Source organism: Sorex araneus, chromosome 1, assembly GCF_027595985.1.
Source record: "Sorex araneus isolate mSorAra2 chromosome 1, mSorAra2.pri, whole genome shotgun sequence".
Classification (NCBI taxonomy): domain Eukaryota; kingdom Metazoa; phylum Chordata; class Mammalia; order Eulipotyphla; family Soricidae; genus Sorex; species Sorex araneus.
Genome location: NC_073302.1, coordinates 38,562,968 through 38,581,322, shown reverse-complemented (window position 1 = coordinate 38,581,322; position 18,355 = coordinate 38,562,968). Strand labels below are relative to the sequence as shown.

The 18,355-nt window shown below is 45.4% G+C and overlaps 1 protein-coding gene across 3 annotated transcripts in view; it reads left to right on the top strand.

Annotated features, from left to right (window-relative positions):
• Window positions 1-341: 341 nt before the first annotated feature.
• Window positions 342-18,355, top strand: part of RECK (reversion inducing cysteine rich protein with kazal motifs) — a 79,383-nt gene continuing 61,369 nt past the window's right edge. For all 3 annotated transcript variants that reach the window (XM_055145273.1, XM_055145283.1, XM_004600233.2), the window contains exons 1-2: window positions 342-505; window positions 14,789-14,847. In XM_055145273.1, the coding sequence (XP_055001248.1) occupies window positions 406-505; window positions 14,789-14,847 (159 nt within the window). In that variant the 5' untranslated portion in view covers window positions 342-405. The remainder of the gene's footprint in view (window positions 506-14,788; window positions 14,848-18,355) is intronic.

The window sequence follows — 18,355 nt, the reverse complement described above, 5'->3', positions numbered from 1 at the left end:
CTAGGTTAACAGGCGCGCTTTCCAGCGCGATCAGGGCAGTCCCGGCAGCACAGCGCGGCGGCGGCCGAGACTTGCTAGGTCCCTTTCCAGCGCTGACAACCTCTGACTCTCCTTTTAGGAGAACCGGGCTGCGGAGAAACTGCCAGAGAAGCGGACGTCCCGCTGGGCCATAACAAAGGGCAAAGCTGGGAGGTGGGGTGGGGGGCGGAGGGGGGGGTGTTCCCGGGACGTTCCCGCCCCCTGGGGTTTTTTTGGAAACTCTGTGCTGCCGGGGGCGGGTCTTTGGCGCGTCTCAGCCAATCAGAGGGAGGCCCAGGGCTCCGGGGGCGGGGCCTGCGGGAGCAGCCGCGGCTGCCCGGCTGGGTCCGAGCATCCCGCGCCGCTCCGGACCCGCCCGGCCCGGCCATGGCGACCGTGCGGGCGTCGGCGGGCGGCGTCCTGCTGCTCCTCGTGGCCGTGGCAAGGGTCGCGGCGGTGGCAGGGGCGCTGGCCCCGGGCAGTGCGGGTGAGTAGCTGTGGCGGCAGCGGTTCGGGCCGGTGCGGAGCGGCCGTCTCGGCGCTCCAAGATGGCGCGGGGCAGGGGGGACGGGGGGTGGGTGCACGCGACCCCCCAGACCCAGCCCAGAGCCGGGGACGCCAAGGCCGGAGGGTCCGTGCAGGCGAGCCGAGGTGCCGGGGCGGGACGGCCGAGGGCTCCGTCTCGGACCCTCGCGCCGGCCCGCCTTGGAGGTCGGCTGAGCTGGGAGGGGGGACCCGGGTTCGAGGCCTTTGCTGTCAGCCCCGGCTTGCGCACCTCGGCCCTGACCCGCCTCTCCCCTCGGCCTAGAGAGAAACACACACACCCCAGTTTCGAGCCCCCCGGTCGCCACGCGGGTTCGATGGCATTTCCGAGGTGCAGCCGCCTTCCCGCCGGTTGGGGTGTCCCTTGTTCCTCGACCCTCGGCTCCGGGAGGCCGACCTCGGGCGGCGAGCTGTGCGCCTAAACCGTGGTCCGCACCAGCCGCTGGGGTGGAGGTGGGAGTAGGGTTGCTCTGCGTGCGCTCGAGACCCCGAGGGTTTGGGGGGCGCTGCGGGACGGCGGCGGGCAGAGGCGCGCGCGGGGCTAGCCAAGGGCTGCGGGTGTCCCCGAGGGAGGGAGAGGTGCATCCTGCTCCGGGTGGGAGGAAAACCGAGCTCTGAGTATAGTAAGCATTCCTGGGGTGATGTTCCATGCAAAAACGAGGACGGAGGGGCCTGCTTAGAAAGGGCAAAACCACCCTCCAATCTCAAGAAGGTTTATCCAGTTCCACTACTTGGCAACAGTGTTAAGGAACTGGGTTAGGAACCTGCAGTTAGATAGCTCGTTGTGATTGGGTTCTAGGTGTAGCTGTCAGGGGATCCGGAAAAATAGTACGGGGCTAAAGTCTTTGCACGCGATTGACCCGGTGTTCCATGCCCAGCACCGCATACTGTCCCCCAACCATCCTTCCACTTCCCCGCCCCCCGCCACGAGTGATGCCTGAGTGCAGAGCCCGGAGTAAGCTCTGAGGAGTAAGCTCTGAGCACCGCCAGATGTGGTGCCCAAAACAAAGAGAAACAACAATAATAAATTAGCTTCCATAAGATGGAAATCCAAGGGGAGACAATGCGGTGCTGTGATTTGCTGGCTAAATCAGTTTGCCTTGCTTCATTCAGTTCAAGAGACTGAATTATTATGGGCCACGAATTTTAGTTGTTGATTCTCATTCCACAGCTACTCAGTTCACTGGGAGAGAGTAGTCGCGAGTAGTTAAGAATCCTGAACGTTCCTCATCCCAGCCCTGTGTGTGCGTGCGCCGGCGTGCACAAAGTTGCGTTAGTATCACAGTGATCAGATATGGTATCTTCTAGTAGATGTTATTGTTGAAATTGTGTGGCGTTGAGATAGTATATAGTAAGCACTGAAATGTGCACATTGTGTCTGCCTTTGAGTCTTAAGGATATTTTAAGATTTTTTTAATTGAGGGTCGGAGAGACAGTACCAGGGATAAGGCGCTTGCTTTGCATACAGCTGACCCTGGATCCATCCCAGATTCCATCCCTGCCACGTATGATTGCCCCACTCACTGCTAGGAGTGATCCCTGAGCACAGCGCCAGGAGTAAGCCCTGAATATTGCCTGGTGTGGCCCAAACCCCCAACCCAAAAGATTTTTATTGACCTAATATTGGTCGGTTCTTTACATAGGTTTCAGGCACATGGCTTTATAATCCAGCATCTCTTTATACTACATTATTTGTTACCATGAAGTCATTTACATCTTCCACCAACATTTGATAACCATTTACCCAATTTACACCCTTTTTCTCTCTCTGATAATAATCATTTTGTTCTTAACATTCTAAGTTTGCTTTTCTTGTGCTTTATTTCTGCCTCTTCCTTGTTTTGGTGAAATTATTTATTTGTCTTCCTCCTCCTCTGAGTTCCTTCACTTAGCACTAACTGCCCTAGCCCGCTTCTGAATTCCCCAAATACCTTAGATTCACAGCAAAGGTTCCAGCTATTCCTATGGTGAGGAAACTTTCAGGGTGCAAGGAAATGACAGCTAATGAATATGGGATTTCTCTATAGGGTGATGAAATATTCAGAATTCCAGTAGTGGTGGTAGGTGCACAAATATGTGGATAGAGTTGTTTTTTTTTTAACTGAATTGTACACTTAAAGGTATGAGTTTTGTGGTATGTCAACAGGGATGTTAGAAATTTTATGGGTTTCTTTGTTTTTGTTTTTTTGGTTTTTTTTTTTCTTTTTGGATCACACCTGGCAATGCACAGGGGTCACTCCTGGCTCACGCACTCAGGAATTACTCCTGGCGGTGCTCAGGGGATCATATGGGACGCTGGGAATCGAACCCGGGTCGGCTGTGTGCAAGGCAAATGCCCTACCCTCTGGGCTATTGCTCCAGCCCCAGAAATTTTATGTTTATTTGAATGAACAAAATATACAATATGCAACTTTTGTAGTACTGCACTACATCTTTGAGAGTTGCTAATGGGTATATCTTAAAAGTTCTTATTGGGAGCACTTTATTGAGAATCACCCTCATATGTCTCTTCTTTCCTTTTTTTTTTTTTTTTTTTTTTTTTTTTTTGCTTTTTGGGTCACAACCGAGCGATGCTCAGGGGTTACTCCTGGCTTTACACTCAGGAATTTCTCCTGGCGGTGCTTGGGGGACCATATGGGATGCCGGGGATCGAACCCGGGTCGGCCGCGTGCAAGGCAAATGCCCTACCCGCTGTGCTATCGCTCCGGCCCACTTCTTTCCTTTCTTTTTGTCTTTTATAGGTGGCTCCCTCTCTCCTCTCTCTGTCACTCTCCCTACCCATCACTCTCTCCCTCTCTTCCCTCCTACTCCCCCCTTTGTCTCCCCTTCTCTGTCCTCTCTCTTCATTTTTTTATTTTCTAAGTAAGCTACTTACTTCAGGCACATACACATTCGAAAGTTCTCATCACACACAGAAATTTTTTTAATTCTGTGTCATCATTTCAGTGTGTACAAACATCCAGTGATGCAGTCCAACTGCATCTAATACAGTGTTAAATGACAGGCATATCTAATTTGAAAAGAGGGTGGGAAAGGTAGTACAGGGGATAAAGCCCATGCCTTGCAGGCAGCTCACCCCGATTAGATGCCCACCACCACACATGATCTCTCTTACCACCAGGAATAAGCCCTAGACACCACTGGGGTGGCCAAAAAAAGCAAACAGAGAAATAAGACAAAAAATTACTTGATCAGAAATCAACTTCAATGGGACAGCACCTCGCTGGAAATAGCAGGAGTTATGGAAAGGACTTCATGGAGAATAGGGAGCAAAACAAGGAAAATAACTGGTTACTGGTTATAGCTAACGCTGTTCCCTTGTTTGCGTGGATGACTGTGATTGATCTTTCTTAGGTTTCAGTTTCTTTTATAGGGGTCATTCCTGTCCAAGCAGGACAGGGAGGGGTGCCTGGGCCCTGTTTTCAATTTCTTTTTTTTTTTTTTTGACCTTGCAGGGAATTGAGCCCAGGCCCTCATACATGCCAGTTCTCTCCCGCTGAGCTACATCCCAGGCCCTTTTTCTCTTAACTTTGACACACTATAGACTAGGTTTGGGTTTGCTTAGTTAGGCTTCAACTAAGGTATTAAAGCCATCTCAGTCTAATAGCCACACATTATTCAGTTATTTTAACTGGATCTATTTCTCAGTGAAGTTTGTCAATGAGATTACCTTACGAGTTGGGATCAGTACCAAGCCAGATGACAGTGTATTCCAGCATTCTGCTCTGAGTCCTATATCCATCAATTTAAATGTTTTGTTCTTAATTTATTTTTTCACCATGTGGGTTGATACCTAGGAGGTGGTTTTTATCTAGTATAAATGTGATTTTTAAGAGGGATTTATTCAAAAGCATTGAATGTTTATTGTGTCAGACTTTATTCTAGGGACAAATTTGCTGCTCTCAAAAAATATACACTATAAGAAGAGTAATAGACAATAAGCAGATAAATAAAATGATTTCTGGTAGTATTGAGTGTGCTGTAAAGAAACGCATGATAACAATTTATGATCAGAGGGATAGTGGTTCTTAACATAAAGATGACAGGGAGGCTTCTTTGATTTTGGGGGGGGTTCTGGGGGGTGAGGGGAGGCATTGGGCACACCCAGCTATGCTAGTGGCTTACTCCTAGGTCTGTGCTCCAGGATCATTCATGGCACTGCTTAGGGGACCCTATGGCATGCTCGGGATCAAACATGGGTTGGCCATGTGAAAGGCAAGCATCCTACCCACCGTACTCTTGCTCCAGCCCCTAGAGAGGTTTCTTTGAGATGAAAGGTTTGGGACTTTGATCTGAATGTTATTCTTAGGAAAGATGGAGTAGGAACATGGAATGTGAAGAACCTACCCACTGCAAGAAGCAACAGGTCAGCGTGGTTGCAGCAGACAGAGCAAGAACATGGGCCAGAGCTGGCTGGGGCTTGGCCTTATAAAATGTCATGTGAAGAGTATGGGTTTTAGTCCATGTACAGATAGAAACCAGTAGACTTTTAGGTATGAGATGTGTTCTTTGGTTTATAGCTTACATTATGGTTTTCAACTACCGATCCAAGGACAGGTTTAGAAGGTTGAAAACCACTGGTCTGCCTCTGTGGTTGTTAAGACTGGGTCCTGGGTGAGTGGCATTCTAGGTAGTAATCCAAGTAGGAGATAATGGTGACTCAGGGGTGTGAAGACAGAAGAGAGACCCAAGGTATGGAATTACAATGTGGGAAGTGAGGAAGAAGTAAAGATAATTCATAGATTGTGCTTTAACCAGTGTAGTCTAAAAAAGGGATGTCATTGGGACTGGAACAACAGTACAGTAGGCAGGGCACTTTCTCGCACATGTTCTCCCTGGATACAATTCCTAGGACCCCATGTGATACCCTTAGCAACACCAGGAGTGATCCCTGAGCACAGAGCCAGGAGTAACCCAAGCACTATTGGGTGTGCCCCCCAAACAAAACAAAACAAAAGGGTAAGGTCCTATTTACGGAGGGAAAATGAAGAAGAAAAGTTAGAGGAAGACTGGCAGTGAACCAGGGAGAAATGGGGTTCATTCAGGGGCGGGGGTATACCCGGCCATGCTTAGGGGTTACTCTTGGCTCTGCACTCAGGAATTACTTCTGGAGGGGCTTGGGTTACCATATGGGGTATCAGGGATCCAGCCCTGGTGCAAGGCAAGTGCCCTACTCACTATGCTATCACTTGAGCCCTGAGTTTCATTTTTATGTATGTTTAAGATGGATATTGGGAAAATCTACCCCAGGCCCATTGCTAATGGAACTGAGTCTCATACCTGTCAGTTACCCATTCAGCAGATATTTGTTGGGCTTTAATAGTGCCAGTGCCAGGGGCTGGAGTGATAGCACAGCGGGTAGAGCGTTTGCCTGGATTCGATTCCCAGCATCCCATATGGTTCCCTGAGTGCCGCCAGGAGCAATTCCAGAATGCAGAGCCAGGAGTAACCCCAGAGCATTGCCAGGTGTGTCCCAAAAAGCTAAAAAAAAAAAAATAGTGCCAGTGCCAGCGCCAGAATAGGGCCTTGCTATATAAAGTATTAAGGCAAAAATGGGCCATGTTTTCTGCCTTCTTGGGATTTATGGCCTGTGGGGAATTTGGACATTCACTCTCACTTTCTAAATATATAGTATCTGCATGGCAAAAATAATGGTTATTTTGTCACATATCCATTTATTGTCTAAATAATATTATATTTGGAGAAAAGTCATGTGACTTAGTCAAATTTATTGCAAATAAACTGCTGACTGCTATAAGCTGCACCTCGCACATATGAAGATGATTTCCAGAAAAGTGTGGTGAGAAGAGAAACACTCTGGAGGGCCAGGGAGGTGGCTCAGGGACCAACACTGCATGGCCCTCTGCACAGAGCCAGGAGTAGCACCTCGGCCCCACCAGTGTGGCTCAAAAACTGAGAGAGAAATACTTCGAATACAGGAGGGATTGCGCCATTAGGAGTGACAGTCATATTTTTCCATCCCTTGTTTTATAGATTGGAGGTCTGCAGCCTGGCACGGGGGGAGGAAATCTGAGAACACTGGCTGTTAGCATCGAGGGGGAGGACTTCAGAAGAGCAATTTGTTATACTGTCATTTCACAATGACGACATTAAGGCTCTTTTTGGTTTTTGCCCCAAAGGAATAAAAACTAAGGTAGCTCAGGAACAGGCTATTTCCGTAGCATCTAATTAAGAAGTGTATGGCAATCTCTAGGCGATGCCACCTCTCAGCTGCCATGGGAGTCACTCAGCTGCTGGGATCCAAGACCCTTCTTAGAGCCCCTCTCCACCTCTCTCTGCATATCTCTCTGCATGTCTTACGATACCAACAGTTAGCTTTGTCTTCTCACTTATGCTTTCTGTACCACCCTAAAACTTCAACTTTTCCAGCCCCAACTCTTTCTGACATGATGCTGACGTCAGCTGTGTGTGACCACCCACTGACTGCAAACCTCGGTGCCTGAATATAGGACTGGATCTAGTTTAACTTTTGACTGAAGTCTGAAGCTTGCTAAACTAAGGGTTGTTCACTATATAGTATGTTATTGGACAATAGAGAAATTAAAATGTTGGTACGTTTTCATCATGAAAAGGACATTTTATTTTTTATGCTTTTGGATCATACCCAGCGATACTCTGTGGTTATTTCTTGCTCTGCACTCAGGAATTACTCCTGGCGGTGCTCTGGGGACCATATGGGATGCCGGGAATCGAACCTGGGTTGGCCATGTGCAAGGTAAATGTCCTACCCACTGTGCTATTACTCCAGCCCAGAAGATGACATTTTAAAGAAATTGCTTATTAACTAAAATTTCTTTAGCAGAGCACTGTGCTAAATGGGCATAAGAAGTTTATACTAGTACAGTGGGTAAGGCGCCTGCATGCTTTGCATGTAGCCAATCTGGGTTCAATCCCCATATGCTCCACATATGTTCATCTGATAAGTGCTTGTTATGATCCCTGAGTATTTAATATATATGGAATGATGAGAAAAGAGTTCAGTACTGAAGTTTCTAGCTCAGACTACATTAGCAGAGTACTAGATAACTGAAAGATCAGCATGACTTGGACTTGTCAGGAAAGAAAGCTCTGTGAAGAATTGAGAAGAGATTTGGAAGATGTTTAGAATATCAGGAAGGTTAAGTATTACTGGCAGTCATAGTGGCAGGGTGGGGTGAGGGGATACGGGATTGGGGAGGGGGGGAGGGATGTTGGGTTTACTGGTGGTGGAGAATGGGCACTGGTGAAGGGATGGGTTATCGAACTTTGTATGGGGGAAACATGAGCGCAAAGATGTATGGATCTGTAACTGTAGCCTCACGATGACTCTCTAATTAAAAATAAACTAATAAAAAAAAAGTATTACTGGCAGAAAGCCATATTCAAGGTTAATATAAGTGTTCCTTGTTAAAAGCAATTAAGGAAGTTCAGGGAAGGAGAGGTCAGAAGAGAAGACTTGGAAAATTGGAATTAGAATAGCATGAAGATATTGTAGGCCCTTGAATAGAAGTGTGAAATCACAAAAGGCCTTTTTAAAAATTGGCAGTCATGTTTGAAATTGAATAAAGTGAACATCATTTACCTCTTTCTTTAGCTTGGTATAAAGCTAGCAGTGGAGAAAGTATAGCGAGTAACCTGCTAGTAATTCAGGAAAGATAAGCAGAGCAAGGAGTATGGCAAAAGGTTAGCCAAGTTAAATAGAGAGAAGGCTTTGTGGGTAACCATTTAACTGGTCAGCTCTTCCTTGGCTGGTGATGCCCATATACACACACACACACACACACACACACTTTTTATTATTGTTTGGGAGGGGGTCTTCCAAAAATGCTAGGGATCTCTCTAGAGATACTTGGCTAAGCAGACTAGACAGTTCTGTGTTCAAGCCCAAGTCCTGGGACCACTGAGGCCACCCAGTGATGTTCAGAGGCCTCCACGTCTGCATCCCTTGGTGGTAGGGTGCTGAGGTGGTGGATATAGAATTCCAGGGTTGATGCATACAGGCATGTCTCCAGCCCATTGAGCTATCTCCCCAGCCCACAAACAGACATTTTTAACAGGATAAATGTAACCATTGAAGAACGTGTTTTTGGAGGCTAGAGAAATAGTACAGGGGGTAAGACACTCACCTTGTATGAGACCAACCCTGATTTGTTCCCCAGCACCACAGTGTGATACCCTGAGTACCACCAGGAAAGACCCCTCAACATAGAGTCAGGAGTAAGCTGCAGCACCACTGTGGCCCAAAAAATAAAAAAAGAAAATGCATTTTGTAAATTAATGTTTAAAAAGTGATGTCATATTTTTAGCCTGTTTTGAAAGTAAAAATTTGATTTAAAATAAGACTTCACAAATAATAAAAGTAAAACCAGAACTTTTAAATTAGCATACTTTTTCTTTTTTTCTTTAGAATAACTTTCTTCCAGCATCAGTTCAGATTTAATTTTCCCCCTGAATATATATACATATATATTCACATATATGTATATATAGAGAGAGTGTGTGTGTGTTTGTGTACACTGTTTTAGTACTCCATTAGGAAGACATTAAGGGAACTCTATACTTTCTTTAGGGAAAAAATACTAAGAATGGCTTTTAACTAAATTAAATTACAGCTTTTGGGTGGCTTCTGTGGCAAAAATCTCTCTTAACTTCAAAAAGCCCTGTACTTCCATGACTATTTCTGAGTTTTACATTAGGGTGTGTATGTTTTTTTCAGTTGGTTGGTCTTAGAGGTCACATTTTTCTGGTGTTGCTGGCGCATGTACTTCTTCCTCATTTGTCAATCTTTAGTGCATATGATCCAAACCAGCAGCCATATTTGACATTTTTGATTATTGGACAAGTTATCATGTGTATTTCTCAGTTACATAAGTGCTGCATGAAGTCAAATATCCATGACTATAGAAGTCAGCTTTTTAAAATTAATTTTATAATTTTGGACTTTGGATAAGAATGCAGAATATTGCATTCATGTCTTTAATGGTTCATGTCTTTAAAGCTGTGCTTTTTACTTTTATTCATTCAGTATCATTCTACTTTGAACTATTTTTACCTTTATCAGTTCAGTTCCATTTTTATGAGAATAAACAGAGCTTCAAACTTTTTTAAGACCATGTTAGAATCAAATGACCAAAACCAAACATTTCTTATGGGGAAGTTTACAGGGAACAAAGCCAAAGTAAGGTATATTGGGAACTTTAGTCAGTTTTGCTGTGAACCTGAAGCTTCTTTGAAACAAATAGTCTCTTGATTTTGAAAAACAAAAACAAAAACAACCAATTTTTTCTTTAAATAAAAACAAAACATATCTACAATTCATTGTCTTTTCCTGTAGAAAACATTAGGCTTTGGTCAGTGTTTTTGCACTGTAAGAATTGAATGACCCAATTAATCCATTTTCATAGCTCATAAAAGAGAGAGAAAAAAGACTTTCAATTGCCACATGAATCATATTTTAGTTCCTTCCTCCCATTCCTTTTTTTTTTCCCCCTCAACTAGGCCAGATGATGGTTCAGTGCACGGGCTTGAGGATGTGATGGTCCTCAAACCCATGGGTGGATGTTGGAGGCTGCATCCCTGGGTACCCATCCTCCCTTTCTTGTTTTCTTTGGGGGCAAGCCACACTCAGGGCTTCTGTCTGGCTCTGCGCTCAGGAATCACTCTGGATGGTGCTTGGGAGACAATATGTGGTGCTGGGGATCCAACCTGGTTTGGCTGTGTGCAAGAGCAAGGGCTCTACCAGCTGTATGATCCTTCCCACGCACCCCTTCTTCCCTTTCTTAATAAAAGTATTTCAATTGCTGTTTATTTGCAGACTCCTCTTTCTTTTGTTTTGGGGCCACACTCCACAGTGCTTGGGGTTACTCTGGCCCTGTGCTGGGGGTTGCTCCCAGCAGTGCCCAGGAGACTGTGCTGTACTTGGAATCAAACCTCTTCCCCCTGCTTGCAAAGTTTAGGCTTAGTCCATTGAGCTTTCTCCGACCTTGTCGACATGTATTTCTTGAAAAATATGCAGAGCTAAGAATTCTGTTAAAGTTTGTTTGTTTCAAAGGAAGAAAAAAGAAATACATATTTCAGTATATAATGACAAAGGTTAAGAAGATATGGAAAATGTGATGGCGCTTCAGCCTGCTCGGGAGGGTGGCCGTGGTCTCGGAAGGAGGAAATGTGCTATTACAGAGGAATGCTTGGCTGGGAGGGGGCAGGGAGTTACTCCCAGAGAACTTTCCGCTGTCCTCTCTAATTCTGTTTTGTTAGAACTCTTAGAAGGCCTTGGAAGGGGGGGTTGGGGGAGGAGTAGGGGTTAAGAATGCCAAAATGTCAACACAGTTTCTGGCAGGCCACTGGGGTTGGAGATCACTTTTTTCTTCTATAGTCCAGAGTGTGTGTGTGTGTGTGTGTGTGTGTGTGTAAGAAAAATACTTCTTTATAAAAATTTGTATTGGGGTATTACCCTTGGCCATCACCATTAAATTGAGAAGAATTATGTAGGCTTCTCTTTTTCAACAAAACCTTTACTACTATAGTTTCAGCTGTAGCGTGCTTTTGGTATTAGTTCTAAATAGACCTTTGCTCCAAGAAACTGTTTTTCAAATATTCCTCAGCCCAAGTCAGGCCCTGGTCTGCTTGGTTGTTTGCCTTTTTGCTCAGCCTGTGCTTATTGGGACCACATGTTACCCTCAGTTATCTTTGCACAACATCAGCAGGATTGTCTGCCCTCCCGTGACCTTTGTATCAGAGGGCGGGTGGCAGCAGGGCTAAGGGGGGCTTCAGAAGAGCACATCGAGCCCTTTCTCCCCACTGCCTGCCCTTCCCAGTCCAAACAGTATTTATTTATTTTCCCCATCCTTTCTCTTTTGTTGCTGTTGTGGGAAATCACACACGTGCTAGCCGTGTGCCAGAAAGCAAGCCCTGGGGTGTGGTGCCAGGGATCCCCAAAACCAGTGCTGCCTGGATGGTTCCACACATTGTGGGGTGCCTGGGATCCCACACAAGGCCTCTTATCTGCAAGGCCAGTGCTTTATCACTGAGCTACCCTGCACCAGGGCCCCAGACCACTTTCCCTAGTCTCATAAGCCTGGGGACATAACTGAATCTTCGACGGTGGGGAGAGCCTATGTGGCATGGCGTGACAGAAGGGGCACTTTGAGAAAGCGTCAGAGCTGATGTGGCTGTGCCTCAAATTAGAAGTTGCTAGACAATAACTATACTTAGTGGGAATTTTATATGATCTAGTTTTGCTTTCATTTATATGTTGAAGTTGTATTCGATTTCATTTGAAGAGATGGTTGCAGGTTTACTTATTTGAAACCATTATGTCAAATCTTGCTGCTTAAAATGTAATATTTTCATCTTCTTTTCTCGTTTTACTTTGTAGTCTAGACAGCCCCTGATCAACTAGCCCCCCTGCTGCCCATTTAGAAAACATTTTCCTAGTTTGATTTACTCTAGAATAGTAATATGCCCCTGCTGGTTCTCTCTGTCACCAGTTTATGAGTTTCTCTGGCTTGTAATGCTGCTTGGCAACATCTGTCCCCGTCTTGAATTTGAGGTTTCTCCAACTAGCATTTTAAAATGCAGTAAGTGGCACAAAAAAATGCCCTGTTCTTTGAGAAATTCACTTACTTAGATCCTTTATAGCAAATTAATATTGCATATTAATGTATTAAAGGTGTCACAATTTCTGAAGTAAAAATTTTCTTTGACTATCTCCAAGCCTTTCTTTCTCAACTTATTTGAATTGAAACAATTTCTTTTGAGGGATAATTATGAATAACTCATAAAAGTGAATCATAGGACCCAAAGTTGAGAAACATCTCTCCTGAGGCTTCCTCTTCCTACTCCAGGCCTTGACAAATTCAGCTCAAGTACAAGCCCCATCTCAACTCTTTTTTTTTTTTGTTTTCAAACCTAATCTCTATTTTGCTGTGAAAAATGAAGGTTTTGACTTCCTTTTTTAATTGATCAGTGGCTTTCTGTCCTTTGGTCTTGTTTAGACTTTGTCCCACCATCAAACTATCATCTGGATAATGTCAGAGCATAACAGTTGTGCCCTCACCTCAACACAGTGCCTTTACACTGAACCTCCATCTCTTTTATTCAACCACCTCATTTCTTTGTACTCTGTTTCAACACCTGAGTGTACAAGCAACTCCTTTGTGGTGGTGACTACCCTGAGTTAGACACCAGAGTTAAAGGACATGGTCCTCAATAAGACAGGTCATATTCACATTTCAGTAACATTTGTCGGGGGAGGGCTCCCCAGGCCCACACTTCCTACCAACTTGCTCTAAATCCAGATTTCCCCAGCTCCTCGGAGTCAGTAATCCACTGGACTGACTCACAGAACTCAGGAGAGTTTATTACAAGGATGCAGGCCAAGAGGCCAAGCGCCATAGAGAGTGCGGGCATGAGAAGACCTGCAGGGCTTCCTGTCCCCTGTCCTCGCAGTCTCAGGCACAGAAAAGCCACACTGAGCATCCATGCCCCAAGTGCCCCTGAGGTTTCCTCCCATAGCTGGGTCATTGGCCTTGAGGTTGAACTCAGTCCCCAGTCCCCCATTATGTTGGAGTTGCGTGTCAGGCCCATCTCCTGTGGCGGAAACCCAGTGCATGTGAGCTGTGACACAGATGGTGGAGCATGTAGAGGCTATGGATTTGATCCCTGGCATCACGTGCCCTCCCCCAACACTACTGGGTATGCCTGGTGCTTATTTTCTTGCAGTGTCAGGGAGCACTTGTGTGAGGCTTGTGCTCAAGCCCTGAACCACAGTTCCTGTTTTGGTTTGGGTTTTGTTTGTTTGTTGTTTTTTGTTGTTTTTTAGTTCCATCCCTTTAATCACATGACTTACCCTTCTGGCATGGCCAATCCCCGGACTGAGTTATCTGGGTAAGAAGGTGCAGGATAGCAGAGACACTTCTGATACTTAGAGCCCTTCAAGCCAGGGACAGACCAGTCAAAAATGACTGATGGGGTGGGAAGGAGGGCAAAGATCAGAATAGTAGAGACATAGGGACAATGGTGGAGGGTCATGGGCACAGTGGAGGTCCTGGGGTGTAGTCATTTTGTATATTGATACCATAAACTTGAACACTATTATAACTACCTACACTGCAATAATTGTTTTTGATGAGTAAAAGTAAACTTCCCTTGACCCTGCATCCTCCTTTTTAAAAATCTCTCTTAGTACCACTTATTCTCTCCCTGTTGCTGCCACAACATGAGCCTATGTAAATATACAGCCTAGATTTACTGTGTTTGCTATAATTTTATTCACTTCTGCCAGCTCCATACAAAGTACCCATTAGTCTGGGGGATAGGTCTGATAGGGCACGTGGATTGGATGTGGCCCAAACATCCCCCCCCCAAAACACACACACCCCACACAAATAAGTACCTTGTATACGTCACTGAGTGGCTTCCAGTTAGTAAATCCATTTTCTTTTCCAATCTTCAGTCTAACCTGACTGTGCTGCATGCCACTCCTGTGATTAACCTTCTTCTCTGACTGTTCAAGCTTAACATTCTTGTTTAAAACTTTCCCCCATCTCAATCACGCATTTCTTCTCGTGTCCCAGATGGTGTTCCTTAGAAAAATTGGTGCTCCGTTTACTGTCACTAGAAACTCTCCCTAAGCCATTCGTTTCGACATAGCTTTTCACATGAATGATGCCACAGCTGGATTCACGATGGATTTTACCTGGAATGCAGGATCTCAGTTCTGACTTCACTAGAATTGGCACCTGGGCATACTATAAGCATCATGTCTGAAGTAAAACTCACTGCCTTTCTGTCTCATTTAACTTTGTATTTAGGAATGATAATAGAATTCAGTCCATAGGGTAAAATTGAAAGGATTAAATGAGATCATGCATGACGCTCTGGCACCGGACCTTGGATGTGGTTCAAGACACCTCTAGTTGCATCCCTGAAACCACATGGCCAATTAGATACTGGCAGCTGATAACTAGGCACTGCCAGGCATGCTCCCCTGCAGCAGTAAAATAACAATATTTTGGCATATAGAAAGTAGCTATTATCACATGAGTCCTTTCTGTTGCAGCTTTTTGGAGGCAGGAGTCATGTCCCCAAAGGAATCAGTGTCCTTGGCTTATCATCAGGGTCAGTAAAGGTTGATCATTACCAGTAATGATATTTTACAGGTTTGGCCTAATGAAGCATCTTGTTTAACAATCGGCAACATCAGGTGTTTATTTTTTCTCCCTAGGTGCACTGTGTTGTAGTCATTCAAAAGACAACCAGATGTGCCGTGATGTATGTGAACAGGTAAGCTCACATAATACTTCTAGAAACTTTGATTCCTGTATGTGTTTGTTTTGGAAAATCTTAACCAAGTGACTAGAATTCACAGCAGCAGTAAGGGAGCAACGAAGCACACGGTTGCTGCCATGACATGAGGACAGGGAAAACGTCATGTAGGATTTTTGCCCAAAGTGCAAAATCTAAATCATGAAGAAACAACAGGGTAAGCCTAAATTGAGGAATACTGTTCCTCAAAGCAATAGCCCAAGTCTTACAAAAATGTCACTATTATAAAAACAAAGGCTATGAAACTTCCGGGCTGAGGAAAACTATGGAGATTCTTGGGTAGCCAGAGAGCTCAGTGAACCTCCAAATGTTAAGTGGCCACAAACCTGAGCCCAGCCACCGACTGAGACACACAGGACAGATTTTTCAGGGTTTATTCACACACCAAAACACTCATACAAGGGACTCAGCGCTGAAGGCACTCAAATAAGGGATTCAGCACTGAGGGGTCATAAGCCAAAGAGACTTGGAACTCTGAGCACTAGAGACTCAGTGCTGAGGGTTCACATGCCTAAGAGACTTGAAACCAGGATTGCCCTCTGGAGAGATTGTTTTTTTTTTGCTTTTTGCTTTTTCGGTCACACCCGGCGATGCACAATGGTTACACCTGGCTTTGCACTCAGGAATTACTCCTGGTGGTGCTCAGGGGACCATAAGGGATGCTAGGGATCGAACCCGGGTCCGCCTTGTGAAACACCCTATCCGCTGTACTGTCTCTCCAGCCCCAGCTGGGAGAGATTTTTAAGCCCTCTGCCCTCTTGCCTCCATGCCTGGATGCATGCCTGCATGTCTAGGTGCCCCCTGCCAGGTACATTCTTATGACTTTGAGCAAGCAAGCAGAGAGTACAGAAGCAAAACAGTAGTTAACACATCTTGTTACATTTGCTTGAATCATCCTAGTTATCTGTTGTCAGATGTCTGGGCCTTTAAGTCTGTGCCCTTGGGGTCTGGCATGTTTTCCTTTTTTTTTTTTTTTTTGGGTCGCACCCGGCAATGCACAGGGGTTATTCCTGGCTGAGCACTGCCAGAAATTACTCCTGGCAGTGCTCAGGGGACCATATGGGATGCTGGAAGTTGAACCCAGGTTGGCCGCATGCAAGGCAAACGCCCTCCCTGCTGTGCTATCGCTCCAGCCCCTGGCATGTTTTTCTTATGAGGTTGTAAACTCATGACCCTCAGGCACAAAACGGAGTCTGGCTTTCCAAAATGGAGTTGCAGTGGTTCTTTCAAGACACCACAACTAAATGCAATGTGCAATCCTGACTGAATCATAGAACTTAAGAAAACAATTGCTATGAAAGTGGTATTGGGATGAAGGGGTGCCTCTGCGTGGCTCAGGGGCAAAAGTACCTGCTGTGTGGATATGAGGCCACAGATTTGACCCCTGATGCTTCCCCTAGGCACTGAACTCAGTCCCAATACCTCTGCTGTTGGGACTCCTGGCACTGCAAGAATCTGTGCCATGCTGTGGCCAGGTTTGTGTGAGCGCTACGCTAAAGTGTGCGGCCTCCCAGAGGAACATCACAGATGGAAGCAATGAGCCATGGGCAGGTGTGGCACCCTCAGAGTGCATGAGTGCAAGCACCTTACCTAAAAGTATATGCCCCCACCCCCAGGAACACCATAGCTGGCTGTGTGGGCACTGCAAACACATGTTCATCCTCCAGCACAAACCACAACCGTTAGCTTATACAACCCTGGCCATAGAAACAGTAGATAAAGGGAGGTGGGAAGGGAATTGAGCAGAGAAGAGTGGGCCAGAGAGACAGTGTAGCAGGTAGGGCACTCGCCTTGCACTCAGGTGATCCAGGTTCTATCCCCAGCACCCATAGATTCCCTGAACCCTGCCAGGAGAGATCTCTGAGCAGAGTCACAAGTAAGCCCTGAACACCAGCAGGGGTAGCCCAAAAACAAAACGCTAAAAATGTAAAGAAGAAGCCTATTAATGGGATGGGTTGGTAAAATACAGATGTGGAGTGTGTTTTAACTTAATGCTTCAGTAATGTAATCCTGTGTGGGTATGGGGAGTGGGTCGGAGGGTGTACTTCTTCACAGGGGCCACGAGCTAGGATTTAGAAATGATCCTGTTTGCAACAAATCTAAAACGTTTCCTCGAAATAATGGCAATAGTACTGTGTGTTTATGTAGAGAGAGAGTTCGAACAGAATGTTTTGAAGAGCTGAATCTGGATGCAAACTCTGTGGGTAGTCATTGTACTGCGTGGGAAACTTGCCCGTAGGTCTGAATTCTTCTGACTCAGCCTTTTTAAGCAAGTTCCACAGAGACTGTACTTGTTCATAAGGGCTTTCTTTCATCATCTTGGGGGTGCAGTCTTAGCCTGGGCACTTGAGAATTAATGACTTCAATCACCATTTGGAGGAGTTTTCAAGGATAGCCTTGATTTTGCCCTAAAACTAAGAATGCTGCCTAACTGGGATTAACGCTTCTCCCAGGTAATGCTATGAACCCGTAAAGATTTGCAAGATGCTCTTTAATTATAAAGCAAGGTGGTGACTCAGCTCATTTAAATAACTGCTAGAGCTCTCAGCACTATACCAAATTATTTTTTCTGCAAGTGTACTGCTATAGCAGTAGCATAAGTGAGGTAGTACAGGGCCTAATGACACTGGCCTTGCACACAATCAACCCAGGATCAGTTCCCAGCACTGCAGATAGTCCTTTCAGCACCACCAGAAGAGTGAACCCTTGTAGGATAACATTGAGTTTGTCCTTTTAGCCTTGCTGCAGGGAACTTAGTTTACCTTAAAGCAATGTCCTTTCTGTATGGACACAGGAAGACAGTTAATATTATGCTTTGTAACATGGGAGCTAATTGACTCCAATAATATTTACTCCGGGGCATCTGCTTTCTCAACTCAGTTGCCCTTAGTTCTAGCACCCAAAATCAGGGTCCTGATGAGGGACGGAATGGACCCAGGGCAAGCTGTGAGCTACTCTGGCATTGAAATGGGCCAAGCCAAAGCACCACAATGCCCAACTATAAGTTGAGAGCATGGTCATAGACAAATGCTGTCATTATCCAAAAGTAACAACGAGACTAAGACCCTGCTGGGATTGGGAAGACTAACCTGGCCTGAGGACTGTGGTCCGGAATATATAGTGAATGTCCTCAGGAAGAACCAAAGTTTAAGTTTGATATATCTCTTACTGTGCTCATACAGAATGACATTGCTAGAAATATTTGAAGTAGATTTACTACAGCTAATTAATTGGATTACTAGCTGAGGAAGGAAGAAAGTGACACATCCTTCTTTGGATCCTACCCTTGAGTGGATCTCCTAGTAATCTGGAGTAATCTCCTTAGATGGGATTTTGTTAATCTCCTGGAGAAGTGGTTTTACCCCTCTTTGTTGATTTGTTAATCTTCAACCCACCTTTGTGTTACCGCCCTATGTGATTGCTATATAAACTAAGACTGTAACAGAAGTAGAGAGAAGATACAGAA